The sequence below is a fragment of the Spea bombifrons genome, chromosome 1 (genome assembly GCF_027358695.1).
Source record: "Spea bombifrons isolate aSpeBom1 chromosome 1, aSpeBom1.2.pri, whole genome shotgun sequence".
Taxonomy (NCBI): Eukaryota; Metazoa; Chordata; class Amphibia; order Anura; family Pelobatidae; genus Spea; species Spea bombifrons.
In genome coordinates, this window is record NC_071087.1 from 64,141,129 (window position 1) to 64,163,188 (window position 22,060).

At 38.9% G+C, this 22,060-nt stretch overlaps 1 protein-coding gene across 2 annotated transcripts in view; it reads left to right on the plus strand.

Moving 5' to 3' along the window:
• Window positions 1-22,060, plus strand: part of TNKS (tankyrase) — a 104,185-nt gene that overhangs the window by 21,186 nt on the left and 60,939 nt on the right. For both annotated transcript variants that reach the window (XM_053462743.1, XM_053462752.1), the window contains exon 3: window positions 1,797-1,892. In XM_053462743.1, coding sequence (XP_053318718.1) covers window positions 1,797-1,892 — 96 coding nt within the window. The remainder of the gene's footprint in view (window positions 1-1,796; window positions 1,893-22,060) is intronic.

Below are 22,060 nucleotides of genomic sequence, written 5' to 3' on the forward strand. Positions count from 1 at the left end.
GGTATCTGGCTCTGAGATCCTTTAAGCCCTGTAAATTGCGAGGTGGGGCCTCCATGAATGCATCCTGGTGCCATGTGTTCTCCAGGTAAGAGATTCACGTGCACCCGGCCACCAACGTGTGATGTAAAAGAATATGTGATTCATCAGACCAGGCCACCTTTTTTCCATTGCTCAGTCGTCCAGTTCTTATGCCCTTTGTAGGCACTTTTGGCAGTGGACAGGGGTCAGCATGGGGACCCTGACTGGTCTGCAGCTACGCAGCCCCATACGGAACAAACTGCAATGCACTGCGTGTTCTGATACCTTTCTATCAGAGCCAGCATTAACTTTTTCAGCAATTTGAGCTACAGTAGCTCGTCTGTTGGATTTGACCACACAAGTCAACCTTCGCGCCCCACGTGCATCAGTGAAACTTGGGCCCCCCATTACCCTGTTGCCGGTTCACCCTTTTTCGTTCTTTGGATAGGTACTGACCGCTGCAGACCTTGGGGCACTCCCCAAGAGTTGCGGCTTTGGAAATAATCTGACCCAGTCATCTAGCCATCACAATTTGGCCCTTGTCAAATTCGCTCAAATCCTTAAGATTGTCCTTTTTTCTGCTTCTAAGACATATTCACTTGCTGCCTAATATATCCCACCCACTGACAGGTGCCATAATAACAAGATTATCCGTGTTATTCACTTCACCTGTGTGATTTGTGTGTATGTGTGTGTATATATGTATATAATACTCAGTGCAGTACCTGGTTCAGTAGATTCAGGCAGGGGAGAGCAGTATTATAGAGATGACTTATTTTCTCCCTCAAAAAAAATAAATAAAAAAAAGCAAGACATGCATCAGTTTGCAAGTCATTAAATATGCATTTAATTTCATCTATTTACACATTCAACATAAAGGTTGGAGTTTGTCTTTCAGTCATATTAGCTAAGGGAGGATTTGTGATAGCGTTTGACATTTTAACCGCTTGCTTTAACTATGCATTATAAAGGGCCAGTAGGAAAAATGGGTTGAGCTGCCCCCCTGTAATGTATAGATAGATCAGTAAGCAAACTTCCTCACATTAAATATTCAGACCAACTTGGCATATATGTCTATATATTATTATGATTTTCCCCTTTTATAAAAATGGATGACAATCCTACCCAGTGTTTGTTTGTGTTCTGGATTTAATTTATTTGCTATTATTTTTGTTTTTCGTGAATGTGAATTTAGAAATAAAATATGCTCAACTGGCATTGTCTGCTGCTGCATCCCCCCCCCCGATTCTCAGTCCATTAGCCGTAACTGTATAATGAGGTCACAAGTGTTAGCATTGAACGGCTTTAAAACGTGATCATTTTGTTCCCACTCTCCCTTCACTATATTATTCTAGTATTTATTTTCAAAGGCAGCAGACACGACTGCCAACAATGAGTCGTGTCGGATGGAGCAGCATCAGATGCAGCTCGCGTGTCAGCATGAGCCAGTGTGCTCACTGTTCCCCAGTTACAGTAGCTTAGAGGAAACGAAGAGGACAAGGGGAGCAGGGAAGCCAGTGTATTATAACAGCTGGATTGGATGTTAATTATGCAGAGCCACATGGACTTTTTTTTAAAAAAAATTGAACGTATTTTTTTTATTCTATAATTATTTTTGTACGTTCTGAGAACACGGTACTTACCGCTATTTGGCTGCTCATCACAGAGAACAGAGGCTGAAATGCATATTCATGGTAGCAATATGCCGAGGAAAGTCTCAGCTGTGAATAACGTATGCTTTCCCGAGATCAGACGTTGTTTCTGTTTTCCTTGTACAGTACTGCTGCAGCACGGTGCAGACCCCAGCATCCGGAACACTGATGGGAAATCAGCGCTGGACCTGGCTGACCCTTCAGCAAAAGCTGTCCTCACTGGTAAGAATGCTTTTTTGTTTTGTGTGTCCTTTATCATTCTCTACTTACTGCTCTTTCCCTTCTTGTTAAATTTCATTTTCCCTCTTTATGTATACTGTCTTGGAATATTATTCTGTGTTTCGGAATATTATTTTTGTTGACTATATGATTATATTGTAACAGTCAGATTTTTCTTCCCAGGCAGATCTTTAGGAAAAAGAAATTATTTTGGTGGTTTTTAGACATTCACTTAGACATTGTCACTGTTCACATAATAAACTCTAACTTCTAACCCTCTGCTGCCTACAGTATTAAGTATTGTTTGGATAACTGTTTGTGTAAGTAATTTAGAGGTAAAGTGAAGAAAAACCATTTTAATTCTGTCTGAGTATCTCTTGTGGCAGTGTTTTTTTTTTTTTAATTATTATTAAACACCCTCCTCCATCTTCAGAATATCTGATGCCATAAGAGGCAGTTATGACAGTGATCTTCAAACATTGTCATTTAAACCTGACAAAAAAAATGGGGACCATACCATGTGTTCTGTTAATCGCTATATCTGATTTTTGTTTGCTTTCTATCGGTTCCTATGTATTAGAACAAGCAACGTGTTTCTTTTCATTCTGTGCCACTGGAATACAATAATGTTTTAACAAGGTACATTAGAGCATGTATTGTACCACTAGTTGTTTATGTATATTTTTAGAATATTATTAGAAAGTAAGCATAGCGGATCACTCAAGATATGCTGCATGACTCCAGGGGGAAGACTATCTTCTAAGCGGTCTGTCTAGTAGCACACATGGCTTGATTAGGAAGCCATGACCTACAACAGTGTCTATATGTAGCAGACATCAAAAAGCCACAACTAGGCTTTATGGGAACATCTGGAGTCTTTCTATCCCTGGAGTAAGATGATAGTGCAGTTATACCCTGTGTCATTATAGTAATATGCTCCAACTTCTTTGCCATTTTTATTTGCATTCTTTACTAAATAATTTCAAATGAATTCATATGAGGGATTGCATTTTTATGTTTTAATAGAGGTGTTTTGTGTGGTTTGTATTTCTGATGAAAAATTCATGAATGTGTTCTACGAGAGCAAAAGCCTTTAGAGGCATCTTTCCTCTACTGCAGGAAATATTTACAGCCACAGTTATGTTGTTTTCATTGGGACTTAAAATGGTAGTGGCACAAATGCACTAGATTATTCTGTGTGATTGAGCGATGGTTTCCATGCCTCTAATCGGTACATATCATGCCAGCTCACATAATCACAAAAGACCTATGATCGTTATTTTGCCGTTTAATATTTTTACAGGCTTTATTTGTATTCCTTGTCATAACATTAATTGGATTTGCCATCCAATTCTAGATCTAGACTGTATTAGATAGACCTAGGTTTAGAATGTGTAGATTTTTGTAGTTGTAGCTCTCTGTGTGGATACTTCTACTAAGTTCTCCTTTCTTTTATAATATTCAGGGGGGTTTGTTACAGTCTCACTGATGGCATGGTAGTCTGTTCAGCATCTGCATCCTCTGCCATCACTGCCTCTACAATAGATTAGCCGGTTTCTAGGTTTATTTTCCTTTTCACTATGGATTGAATTGTTAGTCTTCACTTTATCCATTTATTTTTGGATTAGATTAAGGCTCCGTAACATATCAACTTTGCTTCTTCTCCCACCGTCCCGCAGTGACCTCCATAAGTCATGTGTAATGTACACATTCTCTAACCAGCTTTGGTTTTTTTCCGTGTGTTTGGTGCTTGCCAAAACCAAAGATACGCATATGCAGACTTTGTGAAAAATGTGCCTGCCATTTTTTTTTTTAACCTGTGCTGAGGCAAAAATCTTGAGTCTTTGTAACAATCGATGAGTGTGCTTGGGCTTTTTGTAGCTAAGGTTTGTGATGAGGTAGTGGGAAAATAGTTTGAGCGACAAACTAGGTGTTGGAGAACACCGCTTTAATGTTTTGGTACAAAAGGTATATAAAGTATCCTTTGCCGAAGCTTGATAGGCTTTTTTTTTTTTTTTTTTTTTTTTTTTTTTATATAAATAGCAGACCTCTTAATGCTGGGGGGTTTAAAATTACAAATCATATACCCCATTTGGTTTCCATATCAAACGACCAATGATGTTAACATTATAGTAAAGAGTGGTAAAGCATTGCAGTGGTTAACATGTGCTTTGCCGCTGCATTGCAGTTTTTGGGACTTTGTTTATAAAAAATTTTAGAACTTGTAATTAGACATACTTACCTAGGGATGGAATGTTCATGTGTCCATAGGTGAAACTTTGTCACCCCAAAGAAAACTAAGTTTAATTGTTGCGTATGCTGTCACAAAACATAGTACCCAAGTGTGATGGTATCCACTTGATTTTAGGATATGGAAATGTTAGTGCTGTAAGTTTGATTTAGAAGAGTCCAACAAATATGTGCTTGCTATTAGAGTTCTGGGATGTGTCCAGCATTCTCTCTCAAATGAACACTCTACTCTCCAAAATGGTGTCCATAATGCAGATTGGTGCAGGAACTGGTAAGTGGTCTAACTTTCCATCAGTTGAAGCAGGCAGGGCATGCTGTCATGGGATATACAGAGTTTTGAAAATATGTATCATATAAATTATTGGTAATGTGCTGATTTGGAGAAAGTCACATTTTTAAACATATCAGCAATTATTATTTACCAACAGTCATTTAGAATATAAATCAATTCTGTGTCAATTATCACAGCGGCAGCCAAATTCATGTGGAGTGTTTCTCATTTGGAAGCAGAGGGATGTAAGCAAACATACTTTAGTTGCATAAGAAAGATTTAGTATTTTATGGTTGGTTAATCCTGTATTGTGGATAGAGCCTATCACACAAGTCCCAGGAGCCAGTTCTTCTAAAATTTTGCTGCTAGTGTCTACCTTATCTGCTGCGAACCAACAAAGAATATACCTCACAAGTCCTCAGTTTATCTGTATGTTATTTTTTTGTATAGGTCATCTGGTATGTTTAGGCACAGGTTTAGAAAAGTAACAAAACATATTGATTTATGCATCCCAAATCAGGGAGTACATAGAGGGACCTACAATGAACCAGTGTTGCACAGAATTCTCAAAATTACCATCATATAAACCGTTTTTGTTAGGTTTTATTCAGAAACGATATAGGTTGCTAAAACAGAAGTGAAAAGAAAACACTTGAAATGATGTTACAAGAAAAATTACCCGTAAGGAAATAATCAAACTTTTAAAATGATATCTGAAGCTTGTCAAACAATTGTTTTGCCAAATGTTTTGGGGTTTTTATTGGGCAACAATTTGTTAAATCGTTACATTCTCTTCTGCAATTTCAAATACCATTGGCACCTAAGGCATATTGAAAGCAGAAAACAACAGCTTTGTTATAGTGTTTACAGTAACAAGAAATATGCTATTAAAGACAAATTGTGAACACTTGCTAAAGCTCCCAGCTTGAAGCTAAATCAGACTGTATTGCAAGCTGAAGATGGAATAAATCTTGTGTTGAATTGTTGGGGATTCATCACTGAAAGGGAGTTTCTATAATTAGTGCATGCAATTAACCCCATGCCGCTGGCCTAGAGAGAAGCAAAGCTCTATAGTTGATACTTTAACAAATAATTGTTCCCGAACATTGTCCATTTTACTCCACAAAGATGAAAACAAACTATAAATGAGCTGAATAAAGGCAACACCATGTGCGACTTTTCATGGAAGAGAAAATCCAAAGCAGCAGGTGATCCTCAGTGTCTGACGTACGGCCTAAAAAGGGGACATACTGATACAACAAACACTTGATCTGCTGCAACGTAATCACAATGGGAAAACCAGGTATTAAGCGACACCTATGTAAGTTTTCCATCTAGAACCATTTAGCCCATCTAGTCTGCCTGTTTTACCTGATGTAAAGACTCCTTGGTCTGATCTTAGATTCGATATAGCCATATGTATATCCCATTAAATTCCCTTACTGCTTCAACTAACAAAAAACTACTGAAAATATAAGTATGCCACATGAAGTAAAAAAAAACAACAACCCACAAACTGTGGGAGTTGCCCTTTACTCATTACATTGCGTATAATACACTGTTTACTTTTAACAATGCAGTTTCGGAACCTATCAATTTTTGGGGGTCAGTAACGAACAATGAAAATAGGCTTTTAAATTACATATATATCACTGCAAATGGTGTCTTTGTGAAAGCCATATTCCCCAGTCCTTCTATGTGCATCTAAAAAAAAACAGGAAAAGAAACCCTGATTGCATGGCATACACCACCTTCTGGCTCTCAGCGTAACTTGATTTTCAGTAGCTTGCTTTCAATTACTGTCAGGAGAGCAATTGATTTCAGCTCCCAAGCGCCCATACGATTGATGGGTTTGGTTTGAAAAGCTGCATCGTTGACACGTAGGCAATTAACAAAGGGTAGTCTGCAAATCTCCCCAAAAGATTGGCATTCACCTTCATTACATACAATGATTGTCTGCTTGGGTTAATAGGTAGCAGGCGGCCACCTTAGACATGTGCAGACCACACGATCACGCTTAGTATTAGAATAAAGACTTGCATTGTAGGGGTATTTTATACTTATAAGTCTTCCAGATGGGATAATATCTAAAATAAGATAATATCTTATGCACATTATTAGAATGTAGCACGGCAACTGAAGCACTAAAACCTGATAAAAAGGAAGTCTATCCCCTTTATCTTGGAGCAACAGTTCCCTGTCATTGGATGATACTGTATAAATTGATAAATACATATATTCTACTATCCATCGAGGGCAGATGCAATCAAACCAAAAAGTGCCTGCTTGAACGGAGTAAATCGTGTTGGAGGTGCACCTTGTGTTGGTCTATAAATTGATATAGAGAAACAGCTGGGTGGAAACTGTGCGCACATGTCAGCCAGTATACAATTACTATGATCAATACAGATGATTTTTATTTATTTTTTAATGCCCGTAATTATCTTTGGGGTTTTTTTATGTCAGTTCAGAAATTTGCTTATGAGTTAAATGGCTGTTACTCATTTTGAGAAATCGAACTATAGGAATTTCTGTTGATTTTCTCGTTGCTAACATAACCACAGATATACATTGTCATTTTATTGTTCTGCGCCTGAATAGAATGTCTCTAAAAGAACAAACAACGTTGAGCTCCTTCATAATTGTTACGGTAAACCGTTTAATATGTAATTTTGTTGCCATGACTACAAGAGCCAACTGGTATGCTTTATTAAAGAGTTATGGTGGAGAGCCATTTTTAAGTACTTTACAGGATTAGCTTGAAGTCTTTTTAGATCAAAGTCTGAGAGAGTTTGGTTGGCTATAATGGCTGCTGAGAATTGTGCAAGCAGGTTCAGCAGTGGAATTTGTACTGCACAGGGTGGCCGCTGATCCACACATTTTATATGTGAAGCTTCAGCAAAAAGTTACAGAACGGGGAGAACACAACCTAAATAGCATAAAAGTCATACATACTCTGTTTTGTGTAAAAACCCAAACCATGTAATATTGTTATGATCTAGATCTGTTATCCAGACACGAATATTTTATTTTTCTGATTTGGCTGAGAAGTATTGTATTGCTGTTAGCTTCTATCCTTTTGGTTATGTTGGTACTCAAGCCAGTTATGCACAAGAACAAGCTGCCATTTTGATTTAATGCTGAGCCAAGCCATCAGGGGAACGCATAGGGCATTGGTACACTTGCACCCAATCTTTGTATAAGCTCAGCATTGTGTACTAAACAGATAAACATGGAAAGCGTGTTAAGCTGGGCTTTAGAGTAAGCAGGAAGACAATTCATGCGTGTGTGAAATATATATATACACGCACACATTGCCCTCCACAGATATTGGCACCCATGGTAAATATGAACATGGAAGGCTGTGCAAAATTATTTTCTTAAGCTTCTTGATCTTTTCTTTAAACAATCCACAAAAGTACTCTGCTCTCATGGATATCAAACACTTCAAATGTTTTTTTCGCATATGAATTCATATAGTCAATAGTCATGCATACATATTTAAAGATTTTTTTTTTTTTTTGTGGATAAACCTGGGTTGTGTTTGCCGTTGTTTGATATTCATGGGGGCAGAGTATTTCTGAGTATTGTTTGAAGAAAAAATCAAAAAGTTAGACAATTTTTCACAGCCTTCTTTGCTTATATTTACAAGGGAGGGCACTGTACGTGTGTGTGTATATATATATATAATATATATATATATATATATGTGTGTGTGTGTGTTGGGGTCTGTGCTGCTGTGAGTCCTTGACTCATCGAAAAAGGCAGACGTATGATGATCTAAGAACCTTAGTAATCGGTCATGTAATGTGCAAGACCGTACACTCTACAGGGCATAGGGCAAGAAAACCCCCAGTGCATTTTGCACCAAGGGGGCAATTTATCATCTGTGATTAAGCAATACCAGACATGTTGGGCATTCTCATTTTGCTGCCGATATCCCCTTCCATTAAGATCACTTGTCAGGTTCTGCTCACACCAGCTAATTTGGGATAGTGGGGTTCCTGAGTGACTAAGGAATAACCCGTTTTGTTTTCCTCTTACTGTTTAAGTTCACTAGTCACTGTAAATAAGGTGAGGGAGAAATACATTTTGAGGCTTGAATGTTCTTCAAATTGCTGATATATATATGTATATATATATATGTGTATATATATATATATATATATATATATATATCAACCAAGGTATGATTTGCATAAGGATTTTTTTATCCATGACTGTCCATAAATGTTAAGCGGTCTGCTTGCTTAATGTTTGTATACAAAATGCAATCATCCATGTATGGAAGTGCAGTAATTGACGATTTACCAGGCTGCAGAATTAAAAGCTCGTGGGTAAATGAAGAAACTTTGTTTTTCTGATGCTATTGGACAGTTCCCATAAATCACCCACAAACTTCTAAATTGGTTGAAATAAGCAGAAAAAAATGAACCGTGCCTTTGAAGCAGAATCTGTTTTCTTTTTTGTATATATTAATGATACTGGCAGATTTTAAAATCTGTGGAGCAAGTGAAATTTATATTTGTATAATTCTGTTACTGTCACAGATTTCTACTACTGCCTATTTTAAGCAGTCTGATTTCCTTGGCCGCACTTTTCCCCCCACTTTAGATCTTTGCAGGGATGTGCAGTTCGTGATGCCCGGGACATGCGGTTCCGGGTACCGGGCGGGAGTTTTCTTGTTTTTCTTTTTCATTTATCCTTGCTGTGGGTAAGCAGCAGCGTTAGGATCCAGATCCCCCCCGCAGCACTGCAGGGGACCTGGATCCTTCTCTCCGGCAGCCGTGGACGTCTGTGCGATGACATCTGCTGCCGGAACTTCCGCCTATGGTGGAGCACCGGCGTGACATAATCTTCCAGTGCTCCACCGTAGAAGTGCCGACAGCGGAGGTTGCCATCGCGCAGACGTCCACGGGCCGGCCCCGCTAGACACCAGGGAGTCTGAGGGTGCATTGGTAAGTCTGGGTGGGGGGTGGCACTTATAGGAAGCAGAGTGGGATATTGGGGGGCAGAGTGGCACTTCTAGGCGGCATAAAGCATATCTAGGGGGAAGGTGGCCATTTCTAGGGGGTAAGTTGGCATATCTGGGGACATAAAGCATATCGGGGCAGAGGGGCATATCTATAAGTAAGGTGCTGAATTAAGGGGGGGACTTTAAAATGGCTATTGGTTTTCTGTCTGTATATAACGTATGCTGACAAACTGAAAAATACCAAATTTTAAAATACATGTATTCCTGTTCATTCATTAGACAAAATACTGTTTTACCATTCCGCTGTGTATCTCTTCCTTCAAAAATATTTTTTTCTTTAAAATAGCACCAAACTTTAAGGGTGTGCCCTATATTCGAGCCAATACGGTAACTGGTGCAACTAAATTTGTAGCTCTCCAAAAAAGACCTAAAAATGTAAGAAGGGGGGGCTGTGTGAGCGGCATACATTATCATAGAGAGAGTGAACGTGTAGGTGTAGATTGTTAAAGTGGTTGTGTGTATGTATCTTTTATTTCCCCATCATCTTAATACCCTTCCTTTTATCATGCCCCTTTCATATTTATATAATATTCAACAATAATTTTCATTCATACAATTTAACACATGAGCTTAACTAGAAACCATAGGGCCTGGTGCGTAATTTGCCACGGGGCCTCCCTGCCTTCACAAGCTACATGCCTGGCTGTGCCGCCTTACCCACCAACCACTTACGCACTGAAATTCAGTGTTTGCTTCAAGGATCTCTTTAAAAATAAGCATTTAAGTTAATACCTTTGAAAAACAAATGATTCTGATGACCTCCGTTAGCTGGTTTTTGTGATGTTTGTAGCAAGGCAATGTCAGACTTAGATCATCAGGAACCACAGATCAATTCCAAGAGTCGTATTTCTCACTTGTTGAGATGGGTTTCTGGCGTGATGAATTGTTGGTTTACACTAGACCTTCTAGTGTTGCTGGAAAAACCATATTAGCCTTCTGAAAGGAGACAGATCAATAAGTAAAGCTTCTGCTGACATTGTCAGACAAACGGAAGAAAGATAGCAAGATAGCTATAAAAGTAAATATACAGTAAAATATAACAAATGAGTAGTAGACAAAACGTGTATTATGAGCAGGACTGTATTTACCTTCAGCTATGCCCTATGCCTAAGCCAGGGCAGCGCCAAGAGCCGCCCCTGTGCACTGCTGTCCTTACTGTGGAATTCTCTGGTATGTCATTTTCTGGTGCTCTGCCTTTTAAAGATGTGCAATGCCAGGCAGAAGTGGACTAATTCTCCAAAGCCCTCCTTTATGTTAGTAGGCTATTTGGGGATGTTACAAAATTATATAAAAAACCCAATTTAGCAAAAAACTTATAATAACGGCCAAACTAGAAAACCAGTTATGTGATAACCCAACTATCCTGGAAAGCTAGGAGCTCTAAATTAGAGCACAAAGACAGAACTGGCCATGGTGCTAAATATGAGATTAATGTTAAAAAAAAGACGTATAACAAAAAATGGAAAAAGTCTATTGAAAAAGGAGACTCTACATAAGGGTAACCCCTTTCTTAGGGACAGAAATTGCGACAATTGTAAACAACCTAATTTTTATTGTAGCTAATAATTAAAAGAAAAATGTGACTAAAACACAACAAAAATCAATTGTCACAGGAGCCCCGAAACACTGAATAACAGGAGCAGCAACCTCTAACGGCTGCCTTGCCAGCTCTCACTGTGACATTAAGAAGGAACATGGGCGTGAAAGGCTTACAAAAATAACAGTGAAAGAGAACATACAAAAAATACAAACAGTATAAAGGATAAAACACAGAAAACTTACATAAAACAAAATATAAATAATCTGTGCGAGTCATAGATGTTTGAGTCCCTTGTCAAAGGTGTTAAATAAAGGAAATTCTAATTCTTCATCTCAGATTTCCATTCTTAAAGGAATCTTCTTCCTTTGTCTCTGGGAGATGCCCATTTGGAGTCTGTGGAGGGAAGTGTGTAGCCACTCCTAATGAGCTGTGTCATAAACCCTGGCAGCAAACCCCTGCCTGATATTATTTAATGTCTTATTCTTGTATTAATGGCACCTTGTACACCAAAAAAACTCTGGAGTGATCACGTCCCCATGGTAATAAAGCATACAGGTACCAAACACCCCATATCTACCCGATAGCTAGAGGACGTATTCTCACTTCTCAGGCTCTATTTAACCCTCTCTTGCCATTATTTATTGTTTTGTTTTATATAGGGCCATCAAATTTCATATCTCTGTACAATGGGTAGACAGGACATAACAAGTAGTATGTAACATAACAATGTGGTGAGGAGGGCCCTGCTCAAACGAGCTTACGATCTAGAGGGAGTTAGGGTGTATACAACAGGTAAAATGTAAAAGTGCTGTTGTTAGGGATGTAGCAGCCACACTACTATAAGTATTACAGGAGAGGAACTAGAAAAGGTGAGCTAAAGGAATATGGGAAGGTGTTAATGTTGTAAGCGTCCTTAAAGAAGCGGGTCTTGAGGGATTTTTTTGAAGGAAGGGGGAGAGATGGATAGACTGTTGGAGGGCATTCCAGAGGATAGGGGCAGCCCTTGAGAAATCTTGTAAGCGCGCATGAGAGCTAGAAATCAGAGGAGAGGATAGAAGGCGATCATTGGATGAGCGGAGAGACCAGTGTGGAGTGTATTTAGGGATGAGTGAGGAGATGTAGGTAGGGGAACCGCTATTAAGGGCTTTGGAAGTAAGAGTCAAGATTTTGAATTGAATCGTGAAGCGCGCAGGCAGCCAGTGAAGAGACTGACAGAGGGGAGAGACGTCGGTAAAGCGATAGGAGAGGGAGATAAGTCTGGCAGCAGCATTCATGTTACATATTCTTCTGGAGGACACATTCATGTTATGGAACTTAACCATGTTCCTCAAATCATAACTCTGAAGATGCTAGGCGCTCCCTCCCCTGTGTGATTCCCCCATAAGATTTTATGCCACCCAGCACAGGACTTCTGGCTTTTAAAGATGCTCTGCTTGGAGTCTGGCCAGGATTCCAGATAGCCCAGATAATGCTATAAAGGTTAGGAAAAAACAAAACTATTTTCTCCTTCATGCAAGATACGTGGTTAACCCTTAATATCCCTTGAAAATGTTTTATTTTGTGTTACCAAGGAGAGCAGTAGTTGAGGTATAGTGTAGGAAAGGCACAACACAAAGGATGTCAGCTATTGAGAACCACGCAGGTAGGGCACAAGTATTACACATGATTGAGGTTAGAAACGGGAGAAGAGAGCCAGTTGATCAAGGGACACATGGGCTCTGATAACTGAGCACCGTAAACCCCCTTTTTTCGGTGGATATAACTGTGTAAAAAAAAACCAAAAAAACCCCACAATGTTTAAAAAATGACATTGGTACCTTACAAAGTTTGGTATTCCTAGTCAAACCTACCATTTGACACTTTTTTTTATAAGAATGTTGTTTTGTGACCTCTTTCATTCTGCTTTAGAATGCAAGCTTCCATTAACACACACACGTCATGCAAACTATGCAATTATCCTTCCTTCAGGTGAGATACAGTGAAGGAAAAAATATTTGATCCCCTGCTCATTTTACCCACTGACAAAGAAGTGATCAGTCTGTCATTTGAACAGGGAGAGACAGAATAACAACAAAAAATCCAGACTAACACATTTCAGTTGGCTGAAACCGAAAATGACCCCCCCCCATTGCTACCCCTCGTTTTATAATCCGACTTTAAATTGAGGTCAGATTATAACACTGAGGTCCAGATCTTCCACAGGGCTCCAGGTAACCTGGATCCTCCTTTCTTGCAGCTGGTGGGAGTCTGTGCGATGCACGCAGACAACCTCCGCTTCTGCCCTCTACTTCCGCTGGGGTTTCTATGACTGAGTGCCAGCATGACACGACCTTCCGGTGCTCCGACATAGAAGCACCGGAGGAAGTGCTTATCTGGGGGGCGGAGTGGCATATCAGGGGCACAGTGGCATATAGGGGGATATAAGACCTATAGGAGGTATAAGGCATATCAGGGGGTATAAGACATATTAAGGACTATAAGGCATATCTGGGGGCAGAGTGGCATATAGAGGGTACAAGGCATATCAGGGAGGCACAGTAGCATATAGGGAGGTATAAGGCATATCTGGGGGGCAGAGTGGCAAATGAAAGGAAATAACAACAAGAAATGCATTTTTCTCAATCATTTTTTATTAAATATGAAAATTGTGTACATATGAATTAATATTTATTACTAAAACTTTTTTAGGTATTAAAACCTAGTTTGAGAAATATTATTTGGGTTCTTGTACCTAGTAAAATAAAAGGCGATTACAGAAATGTCATTGTGTTAGAGATAAAAAGGGGTTTGTTTGTTTTTAACACCCAGTTTGTTAATTACATTATTTTAAGTAAATGAAAAATGTACATATTGCTGTTTTTTGTTTATCAGATTCACCAAAACTAATCGATTATGAAAATAATTGTTAGTTGCAGCCCTAGTCCTAAGGACCATTTGGTAATATAAAAATAGTAAGAGGTGGAATCGATATCTTAAGGCCTTCCTCATCAATCTGGTCTTTTGTATTGGTCTCTTAACAGAGATTCATTAAAAATTCCTTGTTTATAAGAAATGTTTAGTAATTTAAATATCTTGTTTAAAAAAACAAAATACAAACTAGGAAGTGCCTAGTTTTAGTTGCGACTGAATAAAAGCATTTTGAGAAATGGTCTCCCTCTAGTGGAACTAAAAGCTGCAAGCAGTAACATCAAATGTCAATATTTTACTTATTTTGTATTTACATGGAAGGAACCAAATGTGGCGTGCTTGCATTCTGTATACATATTTTGCATCAGGCGACCCAATGGTGCTTAACTCCCTACCGAAACCTGAAATCAGTTGTGCTCTGAATCCGAAAAAAATAAAGCGTCGCTGCCTAAATAAGTGCCAGTGAAGGTATCACAGGCCCCAGCCAATGGCTGGTAAGATAAAAAATTCACCCTTCACCCTTCACCACCAGCCAGTGGCTGGGCCAATTTAAGAGTGGGTATAAAAAAAAAAAAGTGCATCATGAGGGGATCCAAGGTGAATATAATGTGCTTATCAACCCATGCAAAGTGATAAAAAAAAAAAAGTGTGCCCCCTCACACGCTCATCATAGTGCAGAGTGTCCCAGCGGATCCATGCCAGGGGACGCTGTAACACCTCGGGCTCTCTGACGCCAGCCTTAAGGCCAGAGGACCAAGCTTTCACTCTCTCACTTGATCATATCCCAAAAGGTCGAAAAGCGAGCTTGAAGACTAGTATCCAGGATGTAGCTCCTAAAATACTGTTGCTTGTACTTTTGAGGATTCTATATATAATACTGTGGGTTTTGTTCACGCCTCTGCACTGTAGATTAGACTTTTTTTTGTGGATGTGTATATTTGACTTGCAGTGACGTATAGTGTCTTGTGTAGCGATTACTTTGGTTGCACCACTCTAGCCCTTAAGGGTCAGAAACGGGCCATCATTTTTGGATATCTCAATTTGAACATAGGTGTTTCTTTTAGTTAACTTTAATTAAATTACCTGTGTAAGACTACAGATTTCCTGCCCTGTTTGTGGCCATTGAGGCCTGTAGTTGAGTAATACTGATTATTTAGTCCATGATTAGTGGACTTCCGTGCCTTTATTGAGTCCCCTTTTGTTAAGTGCAACTTGGGCAAGACTGGGTAGTATCTCAGCTCCGTTGCATAAGATCGCTATTCTTCTAAGTATGATACCTCACTGAAGGTCGAGTCTTCCTCTTGAACCACTGGAAAACTGCTGAAATTGGATTGGTACCTTTACTGCAGAAACCTCCAGTGTGGAAAATGGAAGCAGAGGTGTACATTATGAGCTTATACTGTTCTGTTAGGACTTAGTCTGTCTAGGATTATGAAAGTGTTCAGAGTTTATGGTCAAACCTGGTTCTTTTTATACCAGCTTTAAAGAACCAATTAAACTGGAGGTGCATGCCTGATATACAAGCAGCTCTTTGCTAATTGAGCTCATGTGAACTCAATTAGTCCGCCGCTCATGTTTTTGCACCTATTAAAAGGCAGACATTTCCATATGCTCTGCCATAAATCGTGCACCTGTGGTTTTCTCAGTGTGAGATCACACAATTAAAGGAAGTGTAGGCTCTAGGCTAACAACTTTTATCTTCGAAAGTTTATTGATAAACTTTTAATGGCTACGTAATGTGAACTGCATACAAAATGATACCAATGCCAACGGTGAAGCAATCTGATACAAAAGCTATTTGGAGAGTCTGGTCAGAATAGTAATGGAAGTGACGTTATTCTATGTGAATGCTGAATGTTGCTGTCATGACTTGTGTTGGTGAATTAGTGATCAGCTACTGTTGGTATCCGCATCAGAATGAATGCAGCTCTATATTATATTAGTACAAAATAAAGTTAGAATATTGCTTTAGTGCTAGGCCAGGGACTTGCCATTCAATCCAGGAACGTGTCACATGGACACATGACCCTATATATAACCAAAGAATGACCACTTCATCTGCAAGTTCCATGTGTAATCAGAATCTTTGTGATTACAGTTTTACAAATATGTCCAGTGTTGATCATTGGCCCTTGAGTTCCTCATAGGGCAGGGGTGTCCAAGTTTTTTCTGCAGTGGGCCACTTCATCAGAATTGTATGCGCGGGCCGCACTCATTTTTCACTGTGACAAAAAATATGGCCTTTAATAAAATATGCAGATTAAAATAAAGTAAATGACACAAAACCTTTACTCTTCCTCTCACTGATTTCTGGGCCTAGAAAGTTTTGCGACTACAAATTCAGGATTCCCTAGATTTATTCTAGGGATGAACTAAAATGAAAATTCTGGACCAAAACATTCAGGGTTCACTTAGCCAAAACCGAAAATGACCCCCACCTTTAAAAATAATAATAAAAACTCACATTTTTAATAAAAGTAGGTAACACACAACTGGACAAAATTAGCAATATGACTTGGCAACCAGTAAATGCTGGCAACCCAGGCAACCAGTAAATGCTGGTACCTAGGCATGATGGGACTGTGCTCGCTATGATTGCTGTTAGCAATCACACTCCTATCATGCCAAGTCAGCCAGTATATGCTGGTACAGGGTGGCTGTAAGTGATGTGCAGACCCCATACTGCTGGCAGCATCACTACACAAGGGGGGCAGCTAGCTAGGTTTCAGCATGTACTGGCTGACTTGGCATGATAGGAGTGTGATTGCTAACAGTAGTCACAGTCCCATCATGCCTAGGTTCCAGCACTTACACATCAATCCAGTAAATGCTGGAACCTAGGCATGATGGGACTGTGATTGCTGTTAGCAATCACACTCCTATCATGCCAAGTCAGCCAATACACGCTGGTACAGGGTGGCTGTAAGTGCAGACCCCATACTGCTGGCAGCATCAATACACAAGGGGGGCAGCTGGCCAGGTTTCAGCATGTACTGGCTGACTTGGCATGATAGGAGTGTGATTGCTAACAGCAATCACAGTCCCATCATGCCTAGGTTCCAGCACTTACACATCCATGCTATCACACACACACACACACACACACACACACACACACTCATTTATTCATATAATCATTCATTCACAGATTCATTCCCTCAATCACACACACTCATTCAAACACCCTCCCCACCCCCTTACCTGAACTGCAGCTCCTCGATGCCGCCTACAGACTTCAGCAGGGGGCGCGGCCTCCCTCTGCCTTCTCTGCTAAAGCACAGAGGAAGTAGGATGTCACGTGAACTCTGCTTCCTCTGTGCAGTCCAGAAGACCCTCCCACAAGTAAGTAGCAGGGCTTGAGGTGCCCTGGCTGCCGATCTTATGCGGGCCGCACCTCGAGGTCTCGCGGGCCGTATTTGGCCCGCGGGCCGCATGTTGGACCCCCCTGTCATAGGGCATACATTGAAAGCTATTTTTTGTCCTAACTGAGAAAAGACTGGTCATTTGGAGCAAGTGTGAGGATAGTCGTGTTTGCGGTACTAGCCTATATAGTCCCTATTCCTTAGGAGAATTCATAAAAATGCTTCTAATTAAATTTTTTTACTTCCTTTTGTATATTTCAATATCTTAGATGTCAGTTTGAAGTTAATCAGAACGAATGCCTTTCTTTTAAATTAACACTTTTATGTGTTGAGCATGTTTTACAAAGGGACCTGTTATATATTCTAGGAAACTAACCTCTCCAATGCCTGGTGCATTATATATATATATATATATATATATATATATATATATATATATATATATTGCACCAGGCATTGGAGAGGTTAGTTTCCTAGAGTATGTTTTATATATAACCCTTTGTATACTGCCCCCAAACCTTCTGTTTGGCTCAGGGAAGAATACCTGATGTGTCATTAATTTGTAATAAATCACGCATCCAATATTGACATTAATGACTGTTTTAAATTTAAAGTATCTCCCTTATATCAGGTAATGGATAAACTTTAAATAAGTAAAAATAAAAACGTGATTGGGGGGAAAACTGACTTTTTGTTTTGGTTGGCTCCTAGATCCAAACCAAATTTGTTGTATTTGCTAAAGATTAATAAATATCAGAACATAACCTTGTGGTTTTTTTTTTTTTGTCAAAGTCTTAAATGGAGAGCACTGATGCCTTTTGGTAAATTTGTACCACTACTGCTAGTTGTCCAGTTTGAGTACAATTGCCAAATGTGCTATATTTCCTCCATCTAAAATACTACGGATTTCTCGGTTCCAAAATAAAATTTCTTGTTAGCTGGTATACTTTCTATAATCGCTTATCTTCTGAAAACCATTGCCTGTCTGTTTTGTTCTCTGCACTGCCAAAATGTTTCACGAGTGTTACTTTTCCTCCAAGGCTTGTTTACCACATGCAATTCCACAAGACCAACAGAAAAAGTGGGTATATTTAACACGACCCCTCTTGAATGGGCTCCACGGGGTAGTTATCAAGAGTTTCACATGGCTCTGCAGAGCCCTATTATACACCTGAAAGCAACTATATAATGTAATTACCAGCGATGGAACAGTCACAGCTGCTTTATGCAATGCTTCCGAAAACCGAATGGTCATAGTTGTAACAGATGAGTTGTACTGGCACGTGATATAGCAAAAACCTCTCTCCTGAGACCTCTAGTCTAGTTGGCTTTACCCATTATTTTAGCATGCCATTTTCCCATAACCATATAAAAGTGGGTGTTTGGGAACACATATACATGTATAGGTCTCCTAATGTGCTACATCTTGATTTAGCTGCTATTTAACCCATTAGTCACTGCCGTTCTAAATTCAATCACATCCAAACAAATCGGCCCTTCTCACCTACTACTGTTGTAATGTTGTGCCGTGCCAACAGGTTCTGCTGATTTGTTTACATATAGATACAAATGCTTTAAGAATTTTCAAAAAGGAATAGATTTAACACGTATACCCTAGTAGTACATAATTTCTAGGAAAGTTGGAAAAAATGTCCTAGCACCTTTAACACATGGAACATCATCATTAGGAGGATGGTGGTTAGGAGGATGGTGGTTGCTGCCTTCGTTCGGGTCTAGGATAGCACCAAATGTAAATATGTCACTGGTTCTGAAGGGATCTCCTTATTTCTCATTCATTCATTCGGTCTACCCTTACAAAGCCTGTCTTATAACATCATTAAGTGACTTTACAACACGACAGAGAATATTCATGCAGACCCCATGGTCTACATAGTATATGTGTATGTGTGTGTGTGTATATATATAATATATATGTATAGTATAATTGTTAAGCACTGTTATGAGTTTGGAAAAAGAGTGATGTCCACTTTTTAGAGCATAGGCATATACTTTCTGTCTGTCTCGTGCCGTTTCCTTTTGGCAGGCTGGCACTATGCTTGTAATGAGCGTGGAGACAGTTTCTGCACGGAACTGACATATCTCATATTCTGTCTTCTCTGAGATTCCTCAGCAAATACTCCAGAGACCTGGTGATGTGTTGTAGGAGATGAATTATTTTGGAGTATTTCCTACAGCTGACAGGTCTGCAGAAGCACTATATGCTATTTGAATGGCATTTACCGTTATGGTTTTAAAGCTAACAGTACATAATTGTTTTTACTTATATAACATTTATTTTGTATAACATTTGTATCGTGGTTTAAAGATATCAGATTGATATTGTATGGTGTAACATTTCTTGTAGCCATGGCTTGTTTAAGGGACATGTTTTGCTCATTAAAGCATGTGTATTCTTATTGTTTTGACAAATATTAAGTTAATAGCTGATTGCTTATAGTGTGCATGTATGTGTGTGTTGTATATTGTGTCATCAGTTCACTCGGCACTTTACAACACAAGACCTCTAACAATACAAAACATGTGATATATTCAGCTTTTTTGATAACATAGCCATCTCTGTAACACGCTCCTTTATTTTGTGCATCCTTGTAGTCAGCACTTTCATAAGTTTCCTATGTTCCTACTAAGTGGGTTGTCTTTTCAGATATCTGTGGGCAGCAGCACAATGCAGTCTTGCATCTCAGTGTCAAGAATTTATAATTACGTTCTTTAAAACTAGTGTTATTTTTTTCAGCTTTTTCCTTTATGGCACGCCTACATTTTCCAGTCGTTCCAATTCTAGACAGCCTGTGCTTTAGCGTCCAAAGTCCAAAGTGCTATGTGAATGTAAAACTTTTTCCCGACTAAAGAAACACATTTTTAAGAATGTTTATCTGCAGATGAATTTGATTGAATGCTTTGTGCTTATGTAATTGCTGTGGGCTATTTGGACTGTAATAATTTCAGTGAGACTTAATGGTTTTCAAATTGCAGTGGCTGCCGTTAAAAAAAAAAAAATAAAAAATATATATATATTTGTGTGTATGTGTGTATGTGTGTATGAATGTGTGTGTGTATATATATGTGTGTGTATATATATATATATATAATATATAATATATAATGTTTATGAATGTGTCACAAGAATATTCCCCAAAAATGATTGTTAGTTGTTTGTTTTGCTTATATCTAATGTGAATGTATATTTAAAGTAATGAAACCGTAGATTTCTTACAGATTTAGGACATTATAACCCATAAATACAATCCAGAAAGAGGTCATTCTAGTCCCTAAAAATCTTTTTTTATGTAGCTCATCTATACACAAAACCCTAACCTCTGAAAAGCCCTCTTGTCTCTTTAAAGGTTACGTCGTAATATCTGCTTTCAATATGTTGTACAATAAAAAAAAAAAAAAATGCAAGCAAGCTAACAAATTAAAAGAAGTCTGTGTCTTTTTCCCCTCCTCAAATGCAGGAACATACCCAGAATACCCAGATTTATTTTATTTTCAGGTGTCTATGAAGCCAATTGTGTTTTGAAATGAGTTGTTGACGGTAAAATTTACTGCAGAGCTGCCTGGCGGGCCAGTGTGATATAGTGTTGGATGGATGCTGCAGGACAGGGACACGCCACCATGTGTTTAAAAGAAAAACAAACCAAAAAAAACCCAACAGCTAATTTTACTGGGAGGTTTAGGTGTTACTGCCTCTTTAAATTATAAGAATTGTTAATTTGTCATTTTAGCATGAAATAATGTAGTATGGATGAATAGCTTACCCAACACAGGTGTGTGGCTACAGGATTGGAAGGGGCATGGTCGAGCCGGTACTTCCTGCCTACCATGCCCGAGAAGACACCTCACAGCTCTCAGCTGATGATGAGGATCTCCTCAACTAGCCCATAATTTTCACTGCTTGCAAAAATGTCACAGTGGGATATCACACAGTGCCTGAAAATTTAGGCTATCCTGCAAAATCTGTGACACTTGGGAGGTACAGAGTAATTGTAGAAATACTAGAAACAAAAGAGCTAAGATGGCTGCTTTCATAGCGTACACACACAAAGCATCTCTGTAATGCATATATATATTGCTTATTTTAACCTTAAAATACCAATAAATGTGTTTATTTAGCACACAGAACTACTACCGAATCCATACTACCGTAGGATTTTTGAACGTGACAGATCTGCTTTGTTCTCATGCCACTGCCTTGATCTCCACCATGCTCGTTAGATGTCTTGTGCATTTAAAACTCACCTAAGAACTGACCTTCATCTTTAGTATAACTTCCCTTTACTTTCAGAGACCTTGAGCATGTTAGAATTGTATATGAAGAATGTAGTTTGTTTGTGGTGAGCGTGACTTGTTTTAGAAGCACAGTGGTGTATATATTGTTTTACTGTTCACACTTATTCTAGGATAACAGACTTCCAACCATGTTTGCACAACTCATTAAGACCTTGCTTTCTTTTTGCCCCTGAGATTTAAATCTCAAATAGCATGATACCATGTTCTCTTGGTACTGCAATTATCATCTTTTGTGTGGTGAAAGTTGATGGTGAATTAACACATAACTAATTTGTGATTCTCATACGTTTTGGACAACATTAAGGATTCAATTCATCAAAGTACTTAATTACAGCTCTTCACATCGGGTCAAAATTCTTGGCAAACACGCCACATTTGTCTGTGTCTAACTAATAATTATATGCACAGTGCAGATATTAGTCTGGATGTGAGCATTCAAATGCGGCCTGGGACTTTTGGCACACGTTCGAACGCTGATTGTGAATTCCGAGTGGT